The sequence below is a fragment of the Antechinus flavipes genome, chromosome 6 (genome assembly GCF_016432865.1).
Source record: "Antechinus flavipes isolate AdamAnt ecotype Samford, QLD, Australia chromosome 6, AdamAnt_v2, whole genome shotgun sequence".
Lineage (NCBI taxonomy): Eukaryota > Metazoa > Chordata > Mammalia > Dasyuromorphia > Dasyuridae > Antechinus > Antechinus flavipes.
The window spans coordinates 183,260,218-183,286,515 of NC_067403.1; the positions used below are offsets into that span (position 1 = coordinate 183,260,218).

At 43.1% G+C, this 26,298-nt stretch overlaps 1 protein-coding gene across 1 annotated transcript in view; it reads left to right on the top strand.

Moving 5' to 3' along the window:
- The first annotated feature begins 16,338 nt into the window (after positions 1-16,338).
- The window catches only part of TEX15 (testis expressed 15, meiosis and synapsis associated), a 42,577-nt gene continuing 32,617 nt past the window's right edge, over positions 16,339-26,298 (top strand). The window contains exons 1-4 of the mRNA XM_051966731.1: positions 16,339-16,351; positions 16,967-17,132; positions 19,283-19,520; positions 19,941-20,087. Of these exons, the coding sequence (XP_051822691.1) occupies positions 16,339-16,351; positions 16,967-17,132; positions 19,283-19,520; positions 19,941-20,087 (564 nt within the window). The remainder of the gene's footprint in view (positions 16,352-16,966; positions 17,133-19,282; positions 19,521-19,940; positions 20,088-26,298) is intronic.

Sequence of the window (26,298 nt, forward strand, 5' to 3'; positions counted from 1 at the left end):
GCTCGGGCTCAGGCTCCAGCCAAACCTAGCTGGACTCCCCACTAGTTGTTTATGTGAATTTTGCCTGGAGTTTTCACACAGCACACAGATTAAACCCATCCTGCCAGAGATCCTCAAACTTACAACCCAAGGGCCAGATGCGGCAGCTAAGGACGATTATCCCCCTTACCCAGGGCTAAGAAGTTTTTTTATTTAAAGGCCCACAAAACAAAGTTTTTGTTTTTACTATAGTCCGGCCCTCCAACAGTCTGAGAGACAGTAAACTGGCCCCCTGTTTAAAAAGTTTGAGAACCCCTGCTGTAGTCTTTCTTCAGAAGAACCCCTGTTATACCCCCAAGTCACTTTTGTTTTTCACCATCCTGTGTTCATCCTGAGGCACAAATTTATTCTGTTTTGTGGGGAAAATCTGGAGAGTTTGAAATTTACTGACCTGCTCCGCCATCTTCTCAGAATCCTTCAACCAACATTCATTTTTTAAAAGGTCAAGTTCCAAATTCTCTCCTTTCTCTTGCCCCACCCCCACTTTGAGAAGGCAAGCAATTTGCTATGTTATATATATAAAGTCATATAAAACATTTTTCATATTATCCATATTGCAGAAGAAAACAAAATCCCAACAAAAATAAAGTTTAAAAATAATCTTTGATATCTTTACATGGAATTGAAAAATATATATTAAATTTTTTAAATGTTTCATTCTGAACTCAAATATCAGCTTTCTCTGTGGAGGTGGAGAGCAGCATTTTTCATTCTAGGTTTTTTGGAGTTGTCCTGGATAGATATGGATGGACATAACCACATCTTTCCCAGCTCTCTGTCATACATTTTATTTATTCGCTTTTTTCTTTTTGTGTTAAACATGTACATTCATTTTTTATATATTTCCATATGAGTTAGATTGGGAGAGAAAAATCAGAACAAAAGGGAAAAACCCATGAGAGAGGGAGAACGGAGGAAGATAAAGAAAATAAAAGTGAAAATAGTGAGAATTGACTGATCCACATTCAGGCTCCATAAGACGGTCTCTCCCTGAATATAGGTGGTATTTTCCATCCAAAATTTATTGGGATTACCTTGGATCACTAAATTGCTGAGAAGAATCAAGTCTATCATAGTTGATCATCACACAATCTTCATGTTGCTGTGTACATTGTTTTCCTGGTGTTCTGCTCACTTCACTCAGCATTGGTTCATGTAAATCTTTACAGATTTTTCTAAAATCAGCCTTTTCATCATTTTTTATAAAACAACATTCAGTTACTTTCATGTACTGTAACTTATTGAGCCATTCCCCTATTGATGAGCATCAACTCATTTCCATTTCTTTGCCACCACAAAAAAGAGCTTCTACAAACTTTTTTGCCTTTTCTCTCTTTAATGATCTCTTTGGGATCTAGATCCAATAGTAGGCATTGCTTAGTCAAAGAGTGTGCATGGTTTTAAAGCCCTTTGGAAGTAGTTTCAAATTGTTTTCCTAGTGCCCCAGTTTTCTCAACTCCATTTTATTTACAATCTTTTTCTGAAATCTTAGCTTATTTGAGATTTGTGAGATGGTACCTCAGTTGTCTTAATTCGCATTTCTTTAATCAATAGTGATTTAGAACAGTTTTTCATATGTCTATAGATGGCTTAAATTTCTTCATCTGAGAAATTGTTCATATTCTTTGATCATTTTATCAATTGGGAAATGGCTTCTATTCTTCTACATGTGAGTCTCAGTTCTCTATATATTTTAGAAATGAAGCCTTTGTCAGAAACACTGGCTGTCAAAATCCTTCCCCCTCCCCCCACCCCCAGCTTTCTTCTTCCTTTCTAATCTTGGCTATATTGGTTTTGTTTGTGCAAAAACTTTTTAACTGAATATAATACAAATTACCCATTTTGCAACTTATAATGTTCTTCTTTGGCCATGAATTCCTCTCTTCTTCAAATTTGATAGGTAAACTATCCCTAGCTCTCTTAATTTGCTTGTTTTGTTATTACCCGTTAGTCTTAAATCATATATCCATTTTCACCTCATTTTTAGTATGAGGTATGAAAATGTAGGTCTATGTTAAGTTTGTGACATATAGTTTTCCAGTGTTCCCAGCAGTTTTTGATCAAGAGTGAATTCTTATCCCAGAAGCTGGAAGTTTATCAAACAGTAGATTACCAGTCATTGATTATTGTGTGTTGTGTATCTATCTAACCTGTTCTACCAATATCCTCAGCCAGTATAAAATAGTTTTGATGACTGCTACTTTATAATAGTTATACATTTAATATATAATATATATTATAATATATAATATGTTTTAAAGTACATTTCATTGGTAAGTTTTAGCATTTAATAACCATTTTACCACACATCCTTGCTGCAATTAAAAATTTTTGATAAAGAAAAATTTAGCATAAATCTCATCCTTTTTGTAATTCTTTATTCTAAATTTCAGATCATCCACACTTCCACATGCCCCTCATCATTGTCCTTTTGGGAATCTTGCATTTCCATTCTTTGGAGATGGTATTCCATAACATACATTTGGGCAGATCATTTAATTTTTTGACCTCAGTTTCCTTATTTGTCACCCTGTCATCCTCCCACCAATGCTTTTGCAGAGTGTTCTTCATGTAATCGTTTTACTGTCTTTGAGGTGCTTTTAGCTCAAGACAGGAGCCTACCCTGATCCCCCCATCCCTTTCTTCTTATTACTTTATATTTTATATAAATTTTGCATTTCTGTATTTTTGTTGTGTCCCCAGTTGGATGGCAGATTCTTCTCCTATGTCCTCAGTATGCTATGCTGTGCTATGCATAGTACCTCCCTAACAGGTGGCACTTAATAAATGTTGTTTATTGAATGAATTGGCCAGTTTGGTGGTACCGTGGATAGAGCACTGGCTCTAAAGTCAAAGAAGACTTGTATTCCTAAATTCAATCCTAGTTTCAAATATTAACTAGCTGTGTGATGCCAGGCAAGTCACTCAACCCTATTTGCCTCAGCTTCGTGATCTATAAAATGAGCTGGAAAAAGAACTGGCCAACCATTCCAGTATCTTTGCCAAGAAAACTACAAATGGAGGCACAAAGAACCCCACAACTAAAAAAACATGATTGAATAAATCTTTAAATTGAGCTATACCTGGAAGATGTTGCTTTTGAGCTGAATAATGAATGTTTTTTAAGATTATGAACTTAATAATAAATAAAAATGAGCATTTCAGTAGATGAAATAGCAAAAGATTGTATGTGAAACTAAATCTTCTTCCTTATAGCTTGGGGCTTTTTACATGAATATTAAATTCATGTAAATCCTGCCCAGCTTCTAGGTCCCTTTTTGTTCCCATTTCTATTTTTGATGCTTTTATGCTTTAGTGATATCACTTTCTTAGCTTTTTATTTTCATTGGTATCAGGTATCACATCTCCCTTGGGATCCTACCCCTAGAACCCTTCTCTTTTAACACCCAAGCCTAGTGTTATATGGGGTGGGAGACAGCGTTTTTTGACTATGTCCACTTATTCCCTTACCTGATTATTGGGTTCAGATCCCTGACACAGCTTGGGGTATAAAACAAGAGAGAGGTCTTCAAACAGAATGATACACAGTTGGGCACCCGCCGGTGGGGGCTCCTTTTAGAATGAGAACCTTGAGTTTTGATCACGGCCAGGGCCAGACTAACCTCCCTGCTCTCAGATCTTATTTTTGCGTAAATTGCTATCTGTGCTTTCCCACCATATGATCCCCCAATTATGATGAAGGCAGATGAATGAGAAGTCATTGTGATGACCAGAAGTCAAATATTTCTCTTTGTCTAAAGGCCAAATGGGTCCTCATTCATTCATATCTTACCCCATTGGCTTAAGGAGAATCTCCTTGGGGAGATGAGAATTTCATCTATTCCCATCTTCTTTAAAAATGATGGAAATAGAAGGGAAAGAGGAGAAGGAAGAGAAAATTAGTGCTAAAGAAAACAGATTCCAAGAATGTAGAAAAATATGTAGCCTCCATTTTCAGAAGTGGCAAATGATAGACTTTGATGGGGAAATGGCTAAACAAGTTATGGTATATAAATGTGATGAGCTACTTTTGTACTCTTCAGAAATGATGGAGAAAGTTGCAGAGAAACTTGAGAAATTTTGTATGAATGGGTGCAAATGGAAGTGAATAGAACTTGGAGGACAATTTATGATGAGGCAGACAATTTTGAAATATGTAGGAACTGTGATAACCTTAATGACTAGATATGGTTCCTGAAGACAAATTACAAAACAGGTTGCCCACGAATGAGACCAAAAATATTTTGGATGTAGACAGTGTGGAAATTTGTTTTGATTGATGATGCATGTGTGTAATGGGCTTTGTTTTTCTTTTATTTTCGTTTGGGGCTGAATTTGGGGGGGTGGGAAGATGAGAAAGTGGTTTTTGCTGAGTAAATAAAATATAATTTAAAATGATGTTGAAATCGTTCTCTTTGCTCTGCTCCCAGTTTCCACGGGAATGACCGAGAACTGTCGTCGGTCACCGGGCTCTGTGGAGGGAATTTCAGTTGCTGGGTTCTAGCTCTATCTTCTGTTTCCATGGGAACAGCCCCTGGACCAGCACAGGTAAGTGTTTCAAAATCTTGTTTCTTGTTAATTATCCTTTTGCCATCAAACGGAGAGCTTGGGTAGAATCAAGAGAAGTTACCCAGAAGGGTTGCTCAGGAGAAGTGGACAAAGAAAAGAGAGGGATGCTAGAAGTCTATTGGGCATGAAAGCTGGCATGGGATGCCTTCTGGATGGGTACTGCCCAGCAATGATTTGGGTCTGAGATGAGAATGCCCAAGAGTCCCAGGGAATAGTTGGGATGAGAAGAGGTGTGATGTCTTTTGTCAGATCTTCCCTCTGGTGACTTTGTGACCTCTTTTTTCTATATAGACTGGCACAGAGAATATATTGGCACATGAGTGCCCAGTCTTATGCTAGCTTTTGGGAGGTGGGGCTTGCTGGGCTGTTTCTTAAAGCTCAGGTGGGACAAATCACTTTATTTGTTTAGGAAAAATTCAAGACATTCTGAGTCTGTTTGAGTTGCCAGCCCCAAACTCACTTCTTTCCCCTAATTTCCAGTCTCCACGTTGGAGGGGACCAACCTCAGGAGGCCTTTGGTCCAGCTTGGCTATGAATAGGAATCCTGTACTAAGGTCCCTGGGTGTTGCTGGACACTTTAAAGAACTTTCCTGAGGTCTCTTTGGGACTCCTTCCCTTCCATCCCCTTAGCTTACCCCACCCCACCCCTGAGCTGTCACCCTATACCCTCACTCTTTAACTCCCATATGACCAATCTGGTACTCAATGCAATCATTCTGCCTTCACTGTGGGCAACCTCCTGGTGAAAACCTTCATCATTTCACACACAATGTTTTTATTGTTTAATTAATTTTATAGTGTTCAAAGAAAATATGCCTTCTTTTCCTGTACCCCCAATATCTATTAAAAAATAAAAGTAATATCTCAAACATGTATGTATAGTCTAGTAAAATAGCTTTACACCTTGGCCTTGTCCGAACAGCTCTGTCTGTCTCTCATCTCTCTCTCTTTTTCTCTATTTCTCACACTCTCAGGGGATGGGCAGCATGTTCTATCAGGAATCCCTTAAGACTGGGATGGTCTCCATGGCCCAAATCCATTTCCCACACACACACACACACTCAGGTGAGCTTCCTAAAGTGCAGGTTCAACCATATATCCCCTCCCCAATAAAATCCACTGGTCCCAGGATGAAATGAAAAAGTTCTCTGGTTCAAAGCTCTTCCTAACTTGCTTTCACTTCACCTCCCCAGTCTTCTTACACCCATAATTCCTCACCCTTCCTCCATTCTCCTGGCTCTTCCTCATCCAAGATCACTCCATACTCTGAGCATTTTCTCTGACTGCTCCATGCCTGGGACTGTTCTTTCCAATCTCCTCCTGGCCTTTCCAGCTTCCTTCAAGTGCCAGCTAAAGTCTTCTTCCTGTGGGAAGCCCATCCCCAGCTGCTGCAGCTGTGTCCCCTACAAGTCCTCCCTTCTGTCCCTTCCTTACTTCTTTTCTCTCCCTCCTACACACAGTTTTTCCAAACACACTGCAGGACCGGGTGCTTCCTGGTCCACACAAGGACTGGTCTGATCTCCAAAAAGTCTCCTTGTAGTGCCTCTCTGCCAAGCAGACCTAGTCCAGTTTGATTTCCAGGGTCTAGCACTTACACACAGCCGTCCTGGCTTGTTGAGGCTTAGCCCCTGAACAGTCTGTGAGTGTGGCTGTCCCTGTACAGCTTCTCACACATCAGGGACCCTGAGCTTCCTTCGCCCCGGACCCCTGGGGTGAGACCTGCACGTATCAGGTTTCAGCCATAGTCACCATCTGGGCCCCACACTCTGAGCACTATGAGATCATAGAATCATGGGCCAACTGGGTCAGCCACTCCAAAGGGGGCTTTCAAAGCAGGGCGCTCTGATGATGGTCAGGAGTCTCGTACAAGCCAGGCCTCCAGCTCAATCAATAGCCAATCAAAGGACAAAGTACACACCCCCAAATCACATTACGATGGGTGGAGTAGTCAGCTTCTTGTCCAAGGGAAATGGGGAGGAGAGTTTCACCTGGGCTGAAATAGGTCACACAGAAATCAGAGAGACAGATGAATGGATGGATGGATAGATTTGTACATAAACTTAGGTCCTCCTCAGCCCTCTCAGCGGCAAGGAGTCTCATCTCTGATTTTCTAGAATCTTAGAAGGTGAGAACAAGCCCTACAAGGGCTGGAATCCTCTAGCTTAACCATTGCCTCTCCAGGATTCCCTCACACCCACACCCACTCCTGATTGTGCCCGTACTTCAGAACCAAGCAGAACAAAGCTAAACCTTCCCCCCAGTTGTCTTTCCAGTAAACCAGCCCATTCCTGTGTCCTCCTATCAATTGTATTGTGGACTCTGGTCTTTTCTCCAGATAAACCATCCCCGCTGCCTCATCCCCATACCCTTCTGGCATATTCCTTCTCTTCACCTGGCTATTTTTCCCTAATGGCCAGGGCATGTCAGTGGGCAACTCCTTGGGAACAGCTGGGGTCTTTTGTGACTGCCCTGGCAGGACTCTGCCCTTGAATCAAATTTAATTGCTCCTTGAGTATAGAGACTATTTCTCCTGTTTGTCTCTGTAGCCCTGAACACAATGCATATAGTAGTAGGTGCTTAATGTTTGTGGGTAGGTGTTTTTTTGTTCCTTCAGTATACTTGTCCTGTTTTTTTCCAGGTAACCTTTATTAACCTTTTTTTTGGGGGAGGGTCTATTAATATCTTTGGGAGGGGTACAGAAATGTGTTGGCCAAAAAAAAAATGTGTTGGCCATCTACTCTGACCTCACTCACTGGAGAGGAAACTTAGAGGATGGGCCCTTTCTGGGCTGAAGTTAATTAACATCTTTGACCTCACCAGGATCAGGGATAATCTCTGGTGATGGGTTCAAGCTCCTTGAGTATTACTCAGGGACATGGCTCATAGTCTCCATGACTGGAATGTTCCTTGGTCCTGGTGCTCAATCTCGGCTCTGGGAGAGCTTCCCTTTTCCTCCCTCTTAGTCAACTGCTTGAACATAGCCCTAACACTGCTTATCAGTCCTACCTTTCTGGGTTCCTATAGTCCCATTACTGCCGGGGGGGTCTCACATTTTAGAGGGTAGATCTCTATCATACTCCTTCCAGCCTGATCTCTGTAGTCCCATTTCCCCCTTATGTCTACACTAGATGGATGGTGGGCTCTCCCTGACACAGAGATGACACAAAGCAGGCAGTCATCACTCAGCTTGATTTAGAAGCACCTATTATGTGTCAGGAAGTGAGCTAACTATAAAGAAAGGTAAAAGACAATCTTTGGTCTCAAGAATATCAGTTTAATGGGAGAAACAACACGCAGACAGCTACATACAAACAAATTTTGGGGGAAAAAATTGTAATATCAGCAGAAGGAAGGGGAGAAATCATGAAAAGTTTGCTGGTGAAAGAGGGATTTTAGCTAAATCCTGAAGAGAGTGATGGAAAAGGTGTCTGGAGGAAGAGCATTCTAGGCAAGGGCAGAGTCAGAGAAAATGTCTAGAATCTGGAGGTGCTGTGTTTTGAAGAGCAGCAAGGATTATTACTGAGTGGTGGGAGGGTGTGTGTGTAGACAGGAAATGTAGGAAGAGATCAGGTTATGAAGGGCTAGAATGGGGAGAAACTGAGGCAGATTGATGGCCAGCCCTACTGCAGTAGTCTAGCTATGAGATGAGGGTTTGCTCCCAGCAGGGGCCACTGTCAGAGGAGAGAAGGGGGGGGGTGTATTGGTGACATTGATGGGTCTTGGCAACAGCTTGAACATGGGGGATGAGAGAGAGGAAGGAGTCCCAATGACCCCTAGGTTGGGAACGCAAGGCACTGGCGGCTGCTGGCAAGTGAGGAAAAGGGAAAGGGTTTAGGGGGGACAAATAAGTTCAGTTTTAGACCCATTGGGTTGAAGATGTCCCCTCACCATCCACCATCCAGCTGAGAGTGTTCAGTCATTTATTGGAGATGGGAGATGGAGAGAGCATAGGGCTGAACAAGGCATTCTGGGAGTCATTTCGAGATCATAATTGAAACCATGGAAACTGATGAGATCAGCAAGAACTCAGGGGGGGAGAGAAGAGGGCGTGGGCAGAGAGCCTGGGGACACCCTTTGTACACTCAAAAGCATCCTTGGTGTAGATGGTATTCAGCACTTATTGAAACATAGAAGGATTAGTGTGTGCCCCTGAGACCCCCAGCCTTAGAAGCATGAAGCTCTGGTTTCTTCTGGTCCCAGTCCCATGCTGGCTGTGGGACCGAGGCAAGTGACTCGCCCCGTTCTGTTCCCCTAGTATCCTGCGAGCAAAGCCGTCCAAGAAGTTAAGCTTGTCTCAGGGTGGCTCCTTGAAGTTCCTGGTGGAGCAGGTGGCCTGGCTGCCTTGGCCTTGTGCTGAAGTCTGCTCTGGCCCTTTTTCCACCTGTGGGCCCAGCCTGTACTCAGGTCTATCTCTGTGAGGCCTTCACCTCGGGGGCCCACAGCATCCGATGTGGACCAGGTGGGCCTTTGGCAGTTATAAAAGGGGGAATGCTCTTTGCTTTCCCCTGGCATGCTGCGTTTTTGTACTAGCATCACATCACCAGCCCTTCAGTCTGATTAAGGGGTCACTCCTCTGGCTGGGCTGGGCACTAGGCTCTGGAGATATCCATGCAGAGAATGAAGCATCTCTTTTCCTTCCAGAGTGGGGAAAAGCACAGATAGATGGGTCCAGCCTGAATAAAAAGGGAATAAATGCAAATAGAGGGGGAGAAGGGAAGAAACAAGCATTTGGAAGGACCTTTGTTGAATCTTCAAGCACTAGATAATTACTAGCTGTTAATATTTCTGTGAGGGGGTGATGACAAGCATTTACTAATCATCTATTGTGTACCAGGCATCATAACCTTGTGAAGTAGGAACATTTATCCCCAACTTTACAGAATAGGAAACTGAGGCAAATGGAGATTTTTTTTTAAGTGCTTTCAAATCCCTTTTATAAAGTACCTGAAGCAATATTTGACCTGAGTCTCCCTGATTCCAAGCTATCAATCTATCCATTTGGTATTTTGGAAAGATGAGGCAATTAGCAGTTAGAGAATCAAATAGTGTTTCCTCTTTTTACACATGGGGAAACTGAGGCAGGCAGAGATTTGAATGACTTGCTCTTCTGGATGTGTCTGAGACAGGATTTTAAAATCAGATCTCCCTTTCACTGCCTGTAATCCCACCTTTCCTGTGGCTTCCAGAAAAGGTCTTTGCCCCAGAGAGATCTGGGCCTGTTATTTTGTTTCTGGTTCCCAAGGCACTCCTGAGTGGCAGCCATTCAAGCTTCTACCTGGCATTTGCTTTCCCCTCCCACCCCAGGCTATACTGCTCTCTTTTTCCAGGCCTTCCCCTTCTCATGTCATCTCCCCAAATGTGCTCCTCATTCTGTTACTGCAACTCAGGTCTCATGTGCTGTCTGCGGTGCCCCCCATCCTCCATCTCAGGCCACTGAATTTGCCTTCTTGCGGGCCTTATGCAGAATGCCCCTTCCTCCAGAAAGCCTTCCCTGATTGCCAGGCTCTAACTCTTCCCTCTCTGGCTCTGTATGCTGCTTCTGGTTGAGCATGCCTTCTTGTGGATTGGCTCTCTAGCCTTGTCCCTCCTCTGGCTGTCAGGGCCAGGACCCCACCTCAGGTCCTCATAGTGAATGCTGGGGAGAGAGGGCAGTGGCTGGAGAAGGCAGGCCTGGAGGGAACATGGGGGCCTCTTGGTGGGTGCTTGGCCAGTTCCACTAGAGGTCTGTTAAAATGTCCACTGGAAGAGGTCTGGCAGATGTCTTGGGTCTAGGGGCAAGCATTCAAGTGGTGCCAGTTTCACATTACGGCTTCACGTTTAGGCAACTCCTTTGCTGTATGTAGAAATGCACATTTTCTGGTGTTTGTCAAGGTCATAATTTCAAAAGATAGTTAAATGAACTGCAAACAAAGAGAGAAGTGAGACAGGTGGAAGGAGAGGAGAAAGAGGTAGAAAAGAAAAGGGGAAGGGAAAAGAGATGAGAGAGGGGAAAAGGAGGACAAACAGGAAGGAAAGAGGAAAAAAGAGAAGAAGAGGTAGGAGGAAGAAAGAAAGAAAAAAAGAAAAGGGAGGAAAAAGAAAAGAAAGAAGGGGGAGAAAGGAAGAACAGAAAAAAGGAGAGGAAAAAGAAGGAAGGAGAAAGGAAGAAAAAAGAGGATAAAGGAAGGAAAGAGAAAAAGGGAAAGAAATTAAGATAGAGAAAAAAAGAAAAGAAAAGGGAGGGAAAAGGAAAGAGAAGGAGAAAGAAGGAAAAAGTGGGAGGAGAAAAGAGAGCCAGAGAGCGGGGCTGATGTGGCCCCTTGCCTTCACCCAGGGTTGTCCTGTGGCTGTTGTGAGCCCCTCTCTGGTCACTGGCCTGACTGGTTCTGCCCAGCAGCACACCTTCCCAGGCCTGGCTCTGTCCCAAGGTGCTTATGATATCATAGGCATGGAGAATATCCCAGCTGGGAGGGTCAGCACGGGTCATGCGTGACCCACTCTCAGGGGTCCTGATGGGAGGTACTTAAAGGGGACCGGTTGGAATCTTCTCATTTTGTTGGTGAGGAGGCCACTGAGTGAGAGGGAAGCCAACCCACCAGGGTCCCCCAACTCTCAGATCCCCTTTCTGACTACCCCTTCTCTGTTAAGGGGCTCACATCGCACACGACTGGGAAGAACCATTAGAAGGACTATTACTACTATATTTTTCTTCATTTTAATCAACCTTTATGAGGCATCTGGTGGATACCACCCATTATTGCCCATTGGGGCCAGAAGGGAATTGGACACATGGTGGGTGAAGTGTGGGAGAGAAGGCTGGGAAACAGAGGGTGGCGGAGCCAGAGAGAGAATGCTGGCATCTCATCATTCTTTCCCTCCTCTCTAGGGGTGAGTGGGATTCTTCGAGCCAGGCCACCAGACGAGACCAAGCAGGTAGGTCTCTTCCTTATGTCATTGATTCACATGTAGTCATGTGAATTCCCTACTTTTTCCTTGTTTTGTGATACCTGTTCTCTAACTGGGACATTCAAGGAGTTGGCTGTCTCAGTCACCTTAAAGGGTATATAGCCCAAGTGATCTTCTACCCAGATGAGGGTGAAGGTCGGAAAATGTCCTTTCTGCTTTGGACTGAATTAATCTATTATTGATAATATATTGTAATATATTATAATGTGTTACGTATTATACAATAGCATAATTATATTAATGATGTAATATACAACTAATTCTATTATAATAGCTAGTCTTTATATAATACTTTAAGTTTGTAAAGTGCTTTACAAATATCTTACCTGTCTTCTCTCCCCTTTTCTGAGGCTTCAGAGACTGAGATTCTGACTTTCTCTGCTTAGCCAAAGGACCCCCCACACACACCGCACCCTCCAGCAGGGGAGAGATTATAAAGGTCCAGTCACTGTTTTGTCAGTCTTACTCCAATTTTCCAGATGACTTTGCAAAGAAAATTCAAAAGAAAATTGCAATTCCACCAACAATGAATGTGTACTGATAACGTGTTTTTCGTCTTTTTGAAAGTTTAATGGTTATGTGATGGTACCTCTGCGTCACTTTAATTTACATCTCTTTGATAAGTGAGGATTAAAAAAGTACTTGTCCTCCATTCTACCCAATATGTATATAGGACCATTTGTCCTTGGGGGCCTGGATGTTGTTGCCTTTGTAAATTTTAATATATTCTTTATATTTTAATATCATTTATCTGTCCTGTTTTTCAGACATACTGATACAGATAAAGATATAGATACATATAAATATAGACATAGAAGTAGAAATGGATAGACATTTCCCAGTGTGTTTGTTATTTCCTCTGGTAAGTTGTTCATGGCCATTACTCTTTATTGACTTATCTGAAAGTTGTTCATATATACACACACATTCACATAACATTCATACAACCCAGCGCCCTTGGGCTCACCTACCATGTAAGAGGCACTGAGCTAGGTGTTAGGGTGGCAGAGATGATGATAAAAAATGTGGATCTTTCATTCTTCTTAATCTATAGAAACACATAGGATATTTTCAAGAAGAGAAAGGGAGCATTGACCCCAGGAGACTCTTCCCAGTGGTTGTCACGTAGCCTGAGCAGAGCCTCAAAGCAACTAGGGAATTCTGAGACAGGGTGGGGCATTCTAGAAAGGCTAGAAATGAGACAGAATGCCCTGTGAGCATTCCGGCCAATAGGATACCTGAGGCCATACCGGAGATGGCCTTAACGGGATAGTCTGAGGTGGAGAGGTGAGCTCGTGAAGGGCCACGAAGGTACTGGAGGCAAAGAGTGCCCCCAAAGCTGCACAGTGTTCTATCAGACTGGGGTTAATCTCACAGGAAGGACAGCAGCAATTAGGCAGAGAAAATGACTATTTTCAGTTTCTTGGAGTGTTTATGGCTCCTCCGTTTCCCAATACATCACCCTGTCCTTTCCCCTCTCTACTTTTTTTCACATCTGGGAGGGCTGTAGCCCACCCTAAACCAGAAATCATAGACTTCTTCATTCCCTCCTAGCCTGGGATGCCATAATCTTTCAATGTAAAGTTGCTGGTCAGTGGAGATACTGTTGGGCTTGGTTAAGGCCCTTGGCTGGCATTTAGAGCACCTCTGAGCTCTGCAGTGTGCTTGTATGTATATCGTCAGCCTCACAAGGGAGATGCTGTTAGGATGCCCATTTTGAGCAATGTCAGACCTAAAACTATATAAAGCAGCAGTCATCAAAAACATATGTAAGAATGGGGGATCAGTGGAATAGATTAAACACACATGATGCAATAATCAATGACTGTAGCAATCTAGTATTTGATAAACCTCAAAACCCCAGTTCCTGGGATGGAATAACTCATTATTTCACAAAAATTGCTGGCAGTGCTGGAAAATAATGTCAGAAACAGCATAGACCTGCATCTCATAATCCCTTGCCAAAATAAGGTCAAAATGGGTACATAATTTGGGCAATAAAGGATGATATCATAAGCATATTAGGAGAGCAAGAGATAATTTATCTATCAGATCTTTGGAGAAGGGAGGAATTTATGACCAAAGAAGAACTAGAGAACATTATGAAAGGCAAAATGGACAATTTTGATTGTACAATTTAATGTAAGCAAAACCAACACAAACAAGATTGAAGGGGAAGCACAAAGCTGGGGACAATGTTTGTAGCTAATGTTTCTGATAAAGGCCTCATTTCTAAAATATATAAAGAATGGTGTCAAATTTTTAAGAATAAAAGTCATTCCCCAATTAATAAATGGTCAAAGAATCTGAACAATTTTCAGATGAAGAAATTAAACCTATCTATAGTCATGGAAAAAAATGCTCTAAATCACTATTGATTAGAGAAATGCAAATTAAAACAACTTAAGTACCACCCCCCCATCCCCCCTCCCCACACACAAACAGGGTATATGGGAAAACTGGGACACTGATACATCGTTGGTGGAGTTGTAAAATGAACCAACCATTCTGGAGAGCAATTATACCTAAAGGGGCTATAAAAGTGTTTATACCCTTTGACCCAGCAGTACCACTACTGGGTTTATATCCCAAGGAAATCATAGAGGGAAAAGGATCCACATGTGCAAAAATGTTTGTAGCAGCCCATTTTGTGGTGGCAAAGAATTGGAAAATGGGCAGATGTCCATCCAATGAGGGGGAGAATGACTGAATAAGTTATGGTATATGAGAGTAATGGAACATTATTCTATAAAAATAATGAACATGTGATCTTAGAAAAACTTGGAAACATTTACATGAACTGATACACAATAACAGCAAGATTGAGTGGTGATCAACTATGAAAGACTTGATTCTCATCGGCTCAGTGATCCAAAGCCGAATGGAAAATGCCATCTGAATCCAGAGAGAAAAAAACTATGGAGGCTGAATGTAAATTAACACATGCTATGTTCACTTTTTTTTTTCTCTCATGGTTTTTCCCTTTTCTGGTTTTTCTCTCCCAACATGATTCTTAAGGAAATTTTTTTTAAATGTATAAAACATGTATGTATACAAAAATGTATTAAAAAAATTTTAAAAATTTAAAATTAAAAAAATTTTAAAAAAAATTTTAAAAAGAAAGAAAATTTAAAAGAAAGAAAGAAACTATTGAGGGCAGGATAAGGGTGAGGTAATGTGACCTACCTAGGATCCCATAGCTCAGAAGTGCTATGACTGAATTTGAACTCAGCTCTTTATAACTCCAGACCCAAGGCTCTGTCTACTACTTCAACTTCAGTAGCCTCAGACCAGGCATCCTTTACTGGCTATTGGTAAATGAAAAGATCACTAGGAAGCTGGAACCAATGGGGGTGGGGAAGAAAGGGCTCTGATTTCATTTCTTTTTCTCAATTTCTGAATAGTTTTTTTATTTTTTCAATTACAAGTAAAGTGTTTTTAACTTTAATTTAAAATTTTTTTATACTAATAGCTTTTTATTTTTCAAAATACAAAGATAGTTTTCAACATCCACCCATGCGAAATTCCAAATTTTTCTCCCTCCCCAACTCCCACCTCTCCTAGAGAGCAAGTTAAATATCAACATTTGTTTTTGTAAGATTTTGAGCTCCAGATTTTTTTTCTCCTTTCTTCCCCCACCCTAAGACATCAAGCAATCTGATATAATTAATACGTGTACAATCATTTTAAACATATTTTCATATTAATCATGTTGTTAAAAAAAAATGAGCAAAAAGGAAAAACCACGAGAAAGAAAAAGCAAACTTAGAAGGTGAAAACAATATACTTCAATCTGCATTCATACTTCATAGTTCTCCCTCTGAATGTGGATGGCATTTTCCTCCTGATTTCATTTCTTAAAAGTGTCAGTTGAAAGAGACCAAGTGAGAGTGTGTTGGGGAAGGGAGGGGCTTGACAGCAGATAGTGTTAAAGCCATGAATTCAAATGCTGCCCTTGAATGGTTCTGAGTAGTCACTTTCCCAGGATCTTCCTGTTATCTCCTCACCTTAAATATGGCCCTTAATATGTATGTAATATAATATGTAAATATATCAAAATAGCACTTAATCTCCCAGGGCTGTTGTGAGGACCCATTTGCCAATTGCTTCTAAAACTTCCAAGTTCTTATTATGGCCCCCAAGTTTGGGCTTAGGACCATTGTGCTGATTGCTGGTGCACTGTGCTCAGTGGGGCTGTCGGGGAGCAGGTCTGACTTCTGATCGTCCATCTTTCAGTAATAATGACAATAATACTGACCACTAGGCAAAGCGCTGTCCTTCATTGTCTCATATGAAGCCTCCCTGCAGCCCTGGAAGGGAGCTGTCATTACTGGCTATTTAACAGAAGAGGGAAATCCCCCTTCCCCCCCCAGCCCAGTGATTGAAGGTGATCTCTCCTTTGACTCCTCTCAAAGAGAGGTGGTTGCTATAGGGCCTTCCACAGTCGTCCTGTCTTTGCATCCTTTAGGTCAACACCGGAATGGAATTCAAAGAAAGCAAGCGAGGCAAGTCTTCGAGCCACCACAGTTATTCCCACCATGATGCTGTGGCCCCTGGGTCCAGCTCTGGCCTCGAGGCCCACTCTCTGAAGAACTTTACCATCCCCAAAATCCGAAAGACAGCTGAGAAAGGTACTGGTCACCACCCCATCCTCCCCTGGGCCTGCCTGCCGTTTTTCTCTAGGACCAGTTCTCGCTTCTAGAATCCCCAAATCTGGCTGATTCTGCCTTGAGTCTTGGACACAAAGAGCAGGACTTCTGGGGAGCCAACCATCTGCTGGATTGCATGGCCAAGCCAGGCCTGTCCTTTGCCAGGTCTTTCCAAGCCTCCTAAGAGGAATGCCCCCAGAAGGAAGGTACATAGTGCCTCCCAGTTTGCTATGCCATGGATCCCATAAGCAGGTACTTGGTGTAATTGGGGAAGTACTGCACAAAATTATGGCGGTGGGCAAATCTCTGAGAGCTGGCACTGAAGGGCTTCTTGCAACCCACTGGAAGACATGTTTTTCTGAGTACCAAAAAAAACTCACATACCCACCTTAGATATTTGAAGAGGACCTCTGCTAGCCATGTCTATAACTGACGATGCTCTCTGGAGTCCCTTCCTCTCCTGCATCTTTGATTTCCTTCTCTGGTTGGTCTCGGTCATCACAGAGGACCTTTTTTGCTTTAAAAACTATAATAGTCCAACATTTTGGTTGGGAATCTCATACCCCATGGTCTCAGAACTGGAAGGAACCTCAGAAGCTGTCAGTTCAACCTGTCTCACCTTTAGATTGCCAAGTTTCTAGCCTCCGTTTGAGTAGGAAAACCTTAAAACAATACAATACACCTTCCAGAAGTGTCTGGTGATGTTCCAGGGAAGGGCTCTGGGTCTTCCACTCACTACTTTTTTTCCTCTGGCTTTTCTGCAGTGTACTTGTCATCTTGCCACACCAATCGGAGGGAATACAGTTCCATAAACCATACCATTTCCCAGTGCAGACTGGACCTGAGCTGCGAGTTGCAATCAGCATGGCAATTTGGGGAAACAAAACTAGTTCACAACGAATATCTTGAAAAAAAATATTCAGCTAAGAGGTCAGTTCTTTTGATGTGAGAAGTAAGCTTTTTAACAGATGGAGCTATCACAGATAACCTGGATAATCCTGGAACAGATAACCTACAGAATTGTTTCTGTAGGTGGGACTGTATTTGGCTGTCAGGACTTTGGTTCTGTCCTGGCTTTTGGGGTGAGCTTGGGAGAGGGGGAGAGACATTTCTCCTGTTCATTACCCAACATCCTTTGTCCTTTTTTCTCAAAGAGAACCAAAATGACATCACTATGTAGCAAAGACTATCTCAGTGAAAGGTTGCTGGTAAGCAGCTTAGATATGCCCCTGGGGCTAGACAGGTCTTGAAATGAGATTTTTCAGGCATTCTTCTTTGGTCAGTGATAAATCTTTGTGTCTTATCCGCAGCCATATCTAGAGTGCAGGGCAGGCCAGGGTGAATGTTAGTTTTATCAGAGTATCCTTGGCAGAGAAAAATTTGTGCCTGGATTAATTTTACAATTTTATAATATGAACAGAAAGCCTTGCTTCTTGACATCTCTTTAGCAGGTTTTGGCCCTAAAAGTGTGGGGAGTGCCCTAGGTAGTTGTGGATGGCCTTGCAAGCACCTGACACTGGGTTTCTGTTTCAGATTCCTTGGTCATCATCCCCTACATTTCTAAAATCAGGGCACTGTTATCTGTGTGAGAGTCCTGTACTCTGGGCAGTTTCTCATAACTAGCTCAAGGATGGCACAGCTTCAGTGACCTTGGGAGAAAGCTCTTAATCTCAGATGAGGCAGCCTGGCCACTGGAGGAGCTAATAGTGGCTTCTGAGAATGACCTTGGAATAAGCTATCTCCTTTCCTTTTTTTGTAGCTCAATACTTGTGTGTAAATTTGTTAAGAAGACAGCTAGATGGTGCAGTAGAAAAGTGCCAGAAGTCAGGATGACCTGAGTTCAAATCCAGCTTCAGACATTTAACACTTCCTGGCTGTGTGACCCTGGGCAAGTTACTTAGCCCCAATTGCTTCAGCCCCCCCCCCCAAAAAAAAAAATTATTAGCACTAATGTTCTATTCCATTTGAATTTTCTTAGGAAAATTCTGAAAATCACCTGGCAGGATAAGATAACCAGACACTAAGGTCCTTTCTCAAAACTAAACTGCCAAGCATTCCAACTCTGCTGCAGAGAGCACAATTCTGTTGGGCTGGGCACATTGTTTGAATGTTAAATGCACACGCACCAAAATGATTAGTTTGTGGAGAACTTGCATAGCGCAAGCACTTAAAAAATAGAAAAAGCAATACAAGGACACATTCAAGGTCTCTCCTAAGAACTTTAAATTGATTAAACTTTGACATGGGAGACATTGGCACAGGACCACCCAGCATGGTGAGCCCTCATCAGAGAAGGTGCTGTGCTCCATGAGCAAAGCAGAATTGAATCAGTCCAAAAGAAATGTGAGACAGGCAAAGTTAAGAGAAGCCCCCAGATGTTCATAGGGAATATTTGTATCTTACCTGGGCAGAGCATGCTGAGCTCATACTGGTCTGATCAGCCACAATTGGCTCTAACATAGTGATATTATTTTGACTTGAGACCGGAGTAGCAAGGCTGCTGGCTACCTTGAATGTTGAAAACTATCTATCCATGTATTTTGAAAAATAAAAAACTATTATTATATAAAAAAGAAAAATAAATAACAAATACTAGACATTAAAAAAAAATCCTTTCTCTAAAATCCAAAGTGGCAGAGAAGTGATCTCCTTTGGAAGTCCCTGTGTAAGTCTAGTCTCTGCTCCGTGGGTGCAGATTGGTTCCTTCTGAGACACTGGCCATTTTCATCTGGTCACAGACTATAAAGGAGATTATAGAGTTCTCCCTACCTCTGAGGCTAACAAGGGATCTGAGAGGCTGCATCAGGCCTGATTGTATTACTTTATAGGGGAGGAAACAGAGGCCCGGGGCTGAGGCGCTAGAGGGTCCTAGGATCCCAGGTCTGAGACGATCCTCTCCAAATTTGATGGATGAGTAAATCTAAGGACCAGAAATGCAATGAGTTGCCCTAGATAACGCAGCTCAGAAATGTGGAGAGATGGGATGCATGTAGCAGAATGGAAATGGGGGCTGGGCTTCTTGACTCTCGGCCCCCAAACCCAGTGGCCCAGCTTGTACTGAACCCAGTGATTTCTTGTAGGACGGAGATGCGGGAACGTGGCCGACGAGGCTGTGAGCTGGAGGAGCAATACTGCTTTTTGGCACTGTCCAACAATGCTATGTCCCGGATGTACCAGAGCGGGCTGTGTACCCGAGAGTCCACCATGAAGGCACTCGGCAATCCCCTACTTGGCGTCTACTTGTTCAGGCATTCTGACGTCGCCCTGAGTTATGCACGCTGTAGGAAGCGCCATGTGGACAACCTCATGATTTTTAAGGTAGGCAAGCCCTTGTGGTTATTGGCCCATGCAGGATTTGGTCAGCATTTGTTGGGGGCTTTCCAAGTAAGAGGCTCACAACTCTAGGACAGAAAGAGCTGTAAATGTGATTTCTCAGGGTGTGGAGGACACTAGGAATGGGGGGCAACAGAAAAGCCCTCTTACTGACAGAGCAGGAAGGGAGTTCCATGCACCTGTTAATACTTGGAAGGGAGAGACAGCAGGAGCCACAGGGAGGCTGGTCTGGGTGGGCGTTGGGTTGCTGGATGACTGTGTTCCCAGGGAGATTATCACTGGCCCTCCTGGGCCATGCTGGTCACAGAGGTGACCGGGGGGTCCTCAGACGCAGCCACGGCACCAGGAGGGCCTATACAGGGGCCGTTGTTTACCGCTCTCTCGCTCCCCTCTTCCCTCCCTCAGGTTCTCTATGGAAAGGTGAAGAAGATCCAACCCATGGTGGACAAGACTAAAACGTGTCTGGATCCTTCACCCAACTTTGACTGCCACATGTCGCGACTTGTCCCGACCCCCAAAGACCCCATTGAGCAACAGGCCAATGGCTCTGCCGTACGTTCTCCTTTTTCTTTCCTTTCCTTGCTTGTTTTGGTCTGGGGCTGCTCCCAAGGTGATGTCACCCCATCCATTGTCACAGCAGTAACAACAATAACCCAGTGCCTTCAGGATATCCCTCTGTCCTGCAGTGTAGAGAGGAGGTAACTGAGACACACTATCCAAGATCATGCCATAATCAGTGTCTAAGGTTGGATTAGAATTCTGGATTCCAGCATCAGTGTTTGACTCACTCCATCACCAAGGGATCAGTTCCCACTGAAATCAGGGATGGGTTAGCTGGAGGCCTCAAGTGCAGACTGTCACTTTAACTAATTCCACCCCCCCATAAAGCCCAAAATGAACTGTATGGTGAGAAAACTGGGGCCCAAAGAGGAAAGAGGGCCCTGCAGTGCACTGAAAACTGGGTTTGGAGTTGAGAGTTCAAATCCAGCCTCAGACATTTCCCCAGCTGGCCTTTCCCCTCTGTCTGCCCCAGTTTCCTCATCTGTACAATGAGGGATGGTAATAACACTCCCTTTCAGAGTTGTTGAGTGGATCCAAGGAGATCCTCTTGGTAAAGTACACAGCATGGTGCCTGGCATGCCAGCGGTGCTTAATGAATGTTAGCTGTCATTATTATTTGCCAAAAACCCACCCAGGGAGTGAAAATCAGAGTAAAGTTTGAATTCAGATTAGTGAGAGTCACTGCTGTGGATTCAGAACAGAAGTTCCAGGTTTGTACCTGATTGGCTCATCAGGAAGCCTCCCTGTTCCTTCAAGCATGAGGTTTTATGAACTATTGTGTAATTTTGTAGAATTGTGACCACCTTCTTCTTCCGCTCAGACTTTGTCCCCATGCTGCCTGTTGGAGACAGGCCTATACCACAGTTGGTGACTTAGGGCCTTGTTCTGAACCCTTTGGGCTTCATTGTGACCCAGAAGCCCAGAATAAATTATGCTTTGTGAAACCATCTGAGGAGAAGAGGCATCTTTAGCTCCATTTAGCAGGACTTGCACAGAATTCAGTTGTTGGCAATTTTAGATGTCTACATCCTCCCCCTGCACTGAGCAGCCCTGTCAACATGGCTGGCTCTAGGCTATCTTGGTCTCTGGCCTAAGGGATGCCATTGGTCATCCCTCAAGTTGGCTCATCACCATGGAAAAGAGGAGGGAGAACAGAAAGAGATGTATCTTTTCCTCCTGCTGCCTGGTCTTTGGTTTGTATGATCTTTTGGGACTTTTTTCTGAAATGTTGTCTGATGGAGACATGTAGTGTGTGCTGTGGAGGAACTGTGGCCAGACTGGGAGTCCACAAGACTTGGGGTTCAAATCTAGTCCCTGGTAGAACATAGTGGTTGGGTGTCTCTAGGAAACTAAGACTTTTTACACGTTATTATACAAGCTGCTAATCTGTGTCGATGGAGGAAATGTCCATTTTGGGTTTCCTGTCCTCAAGGAACTCCATTCAAATGGGGAGAAAGCTTTGTGAACTAGGGGTGCTGGAAGATAGCATTTGGAATTTCTGTAGAGATAAAAAGCTTAATAGTGACCAGGATCTTGAAGCAGGACCCCTCTTTGTTTAGTTAACTAATTAATGCACTCTGGCTCAATTTCTCATCTTCATGGATTTCCTCTCCTGTATCCTGTATCCTGGAGTACAAAGATGAATATATTCTCATGACTTGCCTGCTGTCTTGAGAATGGCTTAGCATCCTTCCTGCCCTTTTGCAAAGTCCTCAAGGTCTCTTCTTTCCCCCTCAGCTAGCTTAACATGTAGGCAGCTTCCTATCATGAATTGCATGCAGTTGGGAAATATTGACCTATAATGTATTCAATTTGACTAGATTAAGCATCTTGTCTGAAACACATGGAACAGAGCCTCTAGCAGGGTTGATCCGATCCCTTTCATCATGGCACCAAATCAACAGGCAGGGGATTTATTGAGTCCTGGCTTTGCTTGGGTGTTTAATTCAATTGTGTGATTATTAATATGTGGTTTGCTATGTGATCCTTAATTTTGGTTTGCTGTGGCACATTGTTTGAGAAAGCATGCTTGCTTCCTTTCAGATTTTTATCAAGGACACCTTTGATATTTTTGTAGACTCCTTTTCATCAATGATTCTTCTTGTCTCAATCTCTGTCTTGGAATTATGGATGGATTGGATAGATAGACAGATACATGAGTCCTATGATGGATGCTTGAAAGAGAACTCTTGGTGTGATTGGTGTGATTTTAACAAAAGCATTGGTTTGTTTGAGAGCATCCAGAATAGTAAAAAGCCCTTTAGATTATGCTTTACTTGAGTGTTGAACTCTGAAAGAGAAGACTTGCAGGCAGGGAATCACAATAGTTCATTTTTCTTATTTAAAGAGCTGTCTCTTGGAAATAGATTTGTGCTTTGTGCCATTTGTGGATGGAAGTAGTGACAATGGGTAGAAACTGGAAAGGAGAGGGGGAGTTGATTGGAAAAAAAGGAAACTTTTGGGAGGTCATTGTGAAAATTCTGTAGGAAACTTGAGTGTCAGGTGGGGCCTTTACTAAATCAGACACTGGGAAAAATTAGATGTTGAGAATGTCAAAATGTTGAACACATGCTATACTGACCATAGTAACAGATACAGGAACACCAACAGAATGCACTCTTCTCATCGGGGTCCTCACAAAGGCTCTCTGAATTCTGGAATCAGAGGAAGAATGTGTGAAAAGATTCCAGGAATGTTTCATGGTCCCTGAACTCCTGAGATGCAGTGCCAGCCTTTTTTCTCAGAGGGAGCGTTCTTTCTTTGGAAATATGCACAAACAAATCTTACCATGTAGTTTTAACAATTGAACGTCAGCCGATCAGCCCAAAAGGACCTAAAATTCAAGAAAACATATACAAAGTGGGTAATGAGAAGATTTTTTAGGTTTTAATCAGAAGAAAACCTCCCAGTTGCATCTTTGAAGACTGACCACACTGACTTTCTGGCACTGGATGGTGGAGGCTGAGGAGGTCTGGATTCAAATCCTGCTGCCTCAGTCATGAGTGAAGTCACAAGAGATTTGGATTCAAATCCCATTGCCTCAGCAATGAAGTGAATTCATGGCCCAGCCCAGGTCACCTCACCTCATCTCTCTTCCTTAAAGTCTTCATTGGGTATACTGAACCCCCCACCTTTAAGACTGTTTTGAGGATCAAACAAGATTATATTGTAAAGTGTTTGGCAAATCTTGAAATACTTAAGAGGAGAAATGTAAGTTTTTATTATTATTAATCAGCAGTCGTGTACATTTTCAGTTGTATTTGACTCTTTATGACCTATTTGGGATTTTCTTGGCAAAGACACTGGAGTTTGCCATTTCCTTTTCCAGCTCATTTTACAGATGAGGGAACTGAGACAGAGTTAAGTGATTTGCTCAAGGTCACATAACTAGTAAATGTCTGAGACTGGATTTGAACTCTATCCACTGTGCCACCTTGTTGCCCCATTAGCCATAATCCTCTATTTCTTTTTAATTAGCCAGCAAAACCAAGAATTAAAAAGAAATGGAAAATTATTTACAAAAATTTTAAATGCCAATTAATGAGACAAAATAGATAATTTCCAGAAAGTTTTATCAGGTTGTGACAAATGCCCAATAAAATCAGTGTCTTGGTAATTAATTGTCCATGAGATTGCATGTTGCTTCTCTGTACAGCCTGGCTTTTCCCTTTAAGGAGAGATTAAATGAAATCTGTGGCTTTCAAAGCTGTCCTCTTTGGGATTTCTTCTGTATTTGCTTCTCTGCATTTAAAAAAAAAAAAAAGCTTTAATGACCCTCATTACTTCTTCTAGCACACCTCTGAATAGCCCCTTCTCCCAGCCCTCCCTTGGAAAAAAAAGAAAAAGAAATCCCTTGAAAGAAACATACATAATCAAGCAAAGAATACTACTTCATTGGATGTGTGGAACAATATCTCATTCTGCAGCGCAGGCCCCTCACTGTTCTGCCAGGAGAGGGGCAGCCTGCTCCATCATGGGACTTCCAGCTGGTCTGGTAGTGATCAGAGTTCTCTCTTCAGCAAACACTGCACTCTTCTCAAAGAATGGAACTGAGCCAGCCGGAAAGTCGGGGGATTCTCGGCCTTCTCTCGGTCAGTCCTGGCTGGGACTGGTAAAGCAGCAGTCTTGTCAGTGCCTGGAATAAATATAGAGGATCATGAATGAACCCAGTGAGGCTGAAATGCTATTTTCTACACAATAAAAGCAAGCAGGTTCAGCATCCATGTTAAACTCAGCTGCAGGAGCTGTTGGAGGAAATATTCATCCAGACTGATTTATGGGTGAATTCTGTGAAATGTTGGAAGATCTTTTCATGTGTGTGCTACATGGTCTGAGTGGGAGGTGATGTGAGGGGTAGGAATGGGGCAGTGTTTTGGAGAAGAGAAAGGCAAATGTCTTAAGGCTGCATCCCTCAAGTAGAGTTACCATCGGTGGAAACAGTAGTTTGGAGGAAAATAGTTCAGGGTGGAAGATAATGAGATGCAAGGTGGGCTATGTCAGCGCTCTCTGTAAGGAGTGCTTAGCTTTGGAAGTCAGTTTTATTAAGAGGGGCTCATTGAGACTAGGTTTTTTTTTACTGCCTGTTCTAGAGGTCAAAGGCCAGATTTTTTGAGGAAAAAGACCTCAAACCATGGCCCTGGCTGTGCTCCCAGGGGGCACCTTCACACGGCTAAGCAGAGTGACCCAGAGAATTGAGAATAGCCGTTGTTGAGTATCTGAATGGACCAGCAGGTGGGTACCTGTGCCAAAGCCCTCCTCCTCCCACCTATCCCATATCTTCCCCACCCCTTGACAAAAGTAGGTTTTTATTTCAGATGTAAAGAAATGAAAAGGGAGTAGAAAAGGCCAATACCTCCCTTGGGGGGGTTTATTGTGAGGATTAAATGACATAATATTTGTAGAGTAGTTAGCGAAGAGCTTGCTTACATAGTAAGTACTATAAGGCTGTTTCCTCCCTTCTTCCCTCCCTCTCCTTTCTGCCTTTTTTCCCCTTTCTCCTTTTTTCCCTTCCTTCATTCTTTATTTTCTTTCTCTCATCTTTTTTCTTCCCTTCCTCTGTCCTCACATCCTCTTCCTTTTTTCTCCCTCCCTTTCTACTTTCTTTCTTCTTCCTCTTCCTTTTTTTATCTCTCCCATTCTCTCTTCCTTATTTCTTCCTTCATCTCTCTTTTCTATCCATCCCCCATCCCTGCTTTTGCAAAATCTTTTGTCTGTAAAGACAAGCTTCTGCAAGCATTGTCAGTGAGCCTGTGTCCTCTCTCTATCCTCCAAGAGTGGGCTAGAGCCCTGGAGGGTTAGACATGAGGTACCCATGATATCTCCTCCCCAGGTACCAGAGATGAGAGGGAACACTCTAAAACTCACTGCACTGGCTCAGAATATCTTTTAACAGGTGATTTCTGTGGCCGCTTTATCAGGGCCAGACAAGGAGCCCACTCTCCTCCTGCATATCGAGCTGTTAGCAGCTCGTTTCCTTGGTAACCAGGAGGCAGGCTGAGTGAAACATTGGAAGGGGCTCACTTGGGTGACTCCCTTCATCCACTGATGCTGCCGCTGCCATTGGGGAGACAGAAATGAGACAGCATCCGTTTCTTCCCCCTAACAGGGTGTGGGAACTCATCACAGACATCAGGACCTGATAAGAACCCTGGTATATGTGGGAGGGGTCCTACAAGTAGCTTTTTTAAAAATTGGGGGTTGGAAGTAGAGGGTTGGAGGGGGGGATATTGAAGCCAGATGCATTTTGTGAGTCTGCACAGAACCTGATAACCCTGGTATCTATGGGAGGGGTCCTACAAGCAGCTTTTTTAAAAATTGGGAGTTGGACATAGAGGCTTGGAGGGGGGACATCAAAGCCAGATGCATTTCGAGAGTCTGCATAGGGAAAAAAGAGGGAAGATGGATGGTTCAGTGGATAAGAGTGCTGGCTCTGGCATCCAGGAGATCTGAATTCAAGTCTTCCTCTAGACACTGTGTGGCTCTAGGCAAATCATTTTCCCTCAATTTCCCTGCCTAGAAAAGGGGGGTAATTACAGAACTCCCCATTTCAAGGTGGTTATGGTGGCCAGGGAAATCACTCCTGTCAAATTCTTTGCAAATCTTAAAGCAACTTAGAACTGCTGGCTCTTACTGTGGGTCTTGTTGGGCAGGAGGAGGGGACATCCGAGGCTCCTTGTGTCCTCGGCTTTTGAAGTCGGCCTTC